Source organism: Sphaeroforma arctica (assembly GCF_001186125.1).
Source record: "Sphaeroforma arctica JP610 unplaced genomic scaffold supercont1.148, whole genome shotgun sequence".
Taxonomy (NCBI): domain Eukaryota; class Ichthyosporea; order Ichthyophonida; genus Sphaeroforma; species Sphaeroforma arctica.
The window spans coordinates 14,010-17,231 of record NW_014040410.1 but is presented as its reverse complement, the minus strand read 5'-3'; the positions used below and the strand labels follow the sequence as shown (position 1 = coordinate 17,231).

The 3,222-nt window shown below is 39.1% G+C and overlaps 1 protein-coding gene across 1 annotated transcript in view; it reads left to right on the top strand.

Annotated features, from left to right (window-relative positions):
* The window catches only part of SARC_03048 (hypothetical protein), a gene marked incomplete at both ends in the record, with an annotated part of 6,655 nt that overhangs the window by 1,110 nt on the left and 2,323 nt on the right, over nt 1–3,222 (top strand). The window contains 5 exons of the mRNA XM_014303162.1: nt 250–339; nt 813–937; nt 1,364–1,460; nt 1,762–1,976; nt 2,301–2,446. Coding sequence (XP_014158637.1) covers nt 250–339; nt 813–937; nt 1,364–1,460; nt 1,762–1,976; nt 2,301–2,446 — 673 coding nt within the window. The remainder of the gene's footprint in view (nt 1–249; nt 340–812; nt 938–1,363; nt 1,461–1,761; nt 1,977–2,300; nt 2,447–3,222) is intronic.

Sequence of the window (3,222 nt, the reverse complement as noted above, 5' to 3'; positions counted from 1 at the left end):
GTATTTTAAGTAAGAACGAGCTTCTAATTGTCAACATATGCCCATCTCAGATATTTTCGTCATTCAATCGATGACTCACCGCACTTCGCTTTGTCCATGTTCACTATTTTGATGTCACCCCCTGTAATTACGCATCTACATTGTCCGCTTGTCACACCACCTGTTTCCTATAACTATCTTGCCCTTGTCTGTGGGAATGTACCAATGCTACTACGCGTTGTCTCACCTGTCCTGTGTCCCTTTTTTTAGGTTGCCATTGAGGGCAAGGCCACCAATCAACAGTCCACTGGGCGATGCTGGTTGTTTGCAGCCTGCAATATGATTCGCTTGGAGATGATGGTATGAGATACAGTCCCTGCGCACGGTTATATACATACCATGTGTCCGGCTATAGACCGTGCACGCGTATGGCATGCGTATGCATAGTTACATAGATAGTGTAGTACACTATATCCAAAAATACGTATGTGTGTTTATGTACTCATTATATTATAAGTCTCTGTATGGCTGTTGCTGCTTATTCGCAGACCATACAGTTGACGGCTATAAATAAGCGAGCCAATGGACTACAACTAAGGGATCCTCTCAGCGGCGCATCTCTATATTGCGTTTGTATCGCTATTTACGTTTACTTATTTGGCATCTGAATGATACGCTAGTTCTGTCGCTGTCCTCATATGTGCCATTGGGCGCATCTCTATATTGCGTTTATATCGCCATTTACGTTTACTTATTTGGCATCTGAATGATACGCTACTTCTGTCGCTGTCCTCATATGTGCCATTGGTCCCATTACCTCCGCCGCGGCGCAGAAAAACCACAAGCTAGCAGACGACTTTGAACTGTCACAGACGTATCTGTTCTTCCACGACAAGTTGGAACGCGTTAACTTTCTGTTAGAGAATATACTCAACACAATGGATGAAGACACGGACAGGTGTGTAGAGTGTGCTACTCTCCCGTAGGCTGTGTATGAGTGCAAGGCAAGTGATCATATGTAACGTACCCACCGATAGATCGAGTTTGGCTATTTATAACCGGTTGTCATTCATCCCAATTTCTATAAACATATGTTCCCTGTGTTGAGATATAAATTGAGGTTGATTTATATAATGTCTTGTTTATATCTCATTTGTTCATTTATTTCTTATTTATATCTCATATCTTTATTCGTTTCTTCCTTACTTGTATCGCATTTATTCGTTTATGTCTTGTTTATATCTCATTTATTCATTTATTTCTTATTTATATCTCATATTTGTTCGTTTATCCCTTACTTATATCGCCTTTATTCGTTTTGCCTTATTTATATCTCATTTATTTGTTTGTTTCTTAATTGAGTCTCGTTTATCCTATACCCCAGTCGGCTCATCCAGCACTTTCTGAACAATCCGCTCGAGGATGGTGGCCAGTACGACATGTTCGTCAACATTGTCGAGAAATACGGCCTGGTACCCAAGGTGCGTCTGCGTTTGCACTTGTTCTAAACACACACCACATGTGAATATGTATGAGTATATATATATATATGAATACAAATGGACATGCATCTCAAATACCATCTTTATGAATGTGTATAACACATATACCTATAAGTATGTATACACATGTGGACATATATCACAAATATCTATAAATTGGTACACGTATGACATACGTGTCTGATGTATACACAGTGGTCTGTTTTAGGGTTTACCCTTCCTCCACTGTGCTACTATCTTCTCATAGCCCCATTTGCCACCCACCCTTCTCTCTCTGTAGTCAGTCTATCCTGAAGTGGTGACGACCAAATCCAGTGTCCACTTGAACCGAATGCTCAATAAGAAAGTGCGTGAGTACTGCTGTCGCCTACGCAGCGAGTATAAACAGACCGGGGGCAATATGGCCCAATGCCGTGAAATGAAGGACACCTTCATGACCCAGGTGTACAATGTCCTGTCCATCCATTTCGGACCGCTCCCCACCACTTTCAGCTGGTAAGGACTGCTTTGTTATGCACCAGGTTGTGGTGTATGTGCAGGTGGTTTGGGGGTTCATTGGGCTTGTATTTGCGTTGAAGTGTGGCGTATGTTATCGTATAAGCTTATACCTATATAAAGTCATCCCATGTATATTCATATGCATTTATGTAGAATCACCCCATGTATATTCATATGCATTTATACAGAATCATCCATGTATATTTATATGCATCTATATAGAATTACCCCATGTATATTTATATGCATTTAAATAGAATCATCCCATGTATATTCATATGCGTTTATGTACCATTCGCTTGAATACACTGTCTTCTGCAGGACGTTCCACAACAAAGACAAGGCCTTCACTCGCTATGATAACCTCACGCCCCTGTCCTTCTACCGCACCCACACGGGCATCAATGTCAATGACTACATCTCTCTCATTAACGATCCCCGAAATGCGTACAATACGACGTATACAGGTGAGTTACGCTGTAGTATGCACGCACGATAAGTTGGACTTATACAGGTAAGTTACGCTGTCGTACGCACACATGCACACATTACTTGCATCACACAAATACATGTACAAACAGAATGGGATGCTCGAATATCATATGCACACTCTGCATAACGCCATACATTTACAAACAGATACAGACACCCACATACCATATGAGCAGTATACCGACATGACTCAAATACATACGCCAACAGACAGGGATATCCATATATGCATCTACACACAAATGTATGCAACCTTATACACACACACACGCTCATGTTTCTTTATAGGACTTATCTCTGCTGACCTTTCGCGTGCTGTTTATATCACTTTGCATTTACAGTTGACTATCTAGGCAACACTATTGAAGGCCACCGTATCAGGTATGTGCACGCTAAATATAGACATACTTGTATTTACTTACATCTATCTACCTATCTATTTGATTATCTATCTGTATATCTATCTACCTACCTGCCTACCCCTTTATCTGTCTAACTAACCATCTATCTATCTATATATGTACGCACTTACGTATGTATGTATGTATGTATGTATGTGATCTATACCTTTGCATATATATATATATATGTGTGTATATATCTATGTACATAACTATATTTATATATCTATATCTATATTTATATATATATATATGTATGTATGTATGTATGTATATGTATATATATATATATATATATATATGTGTGTATATATATATATATACATAAATATATACATGTATATATACTA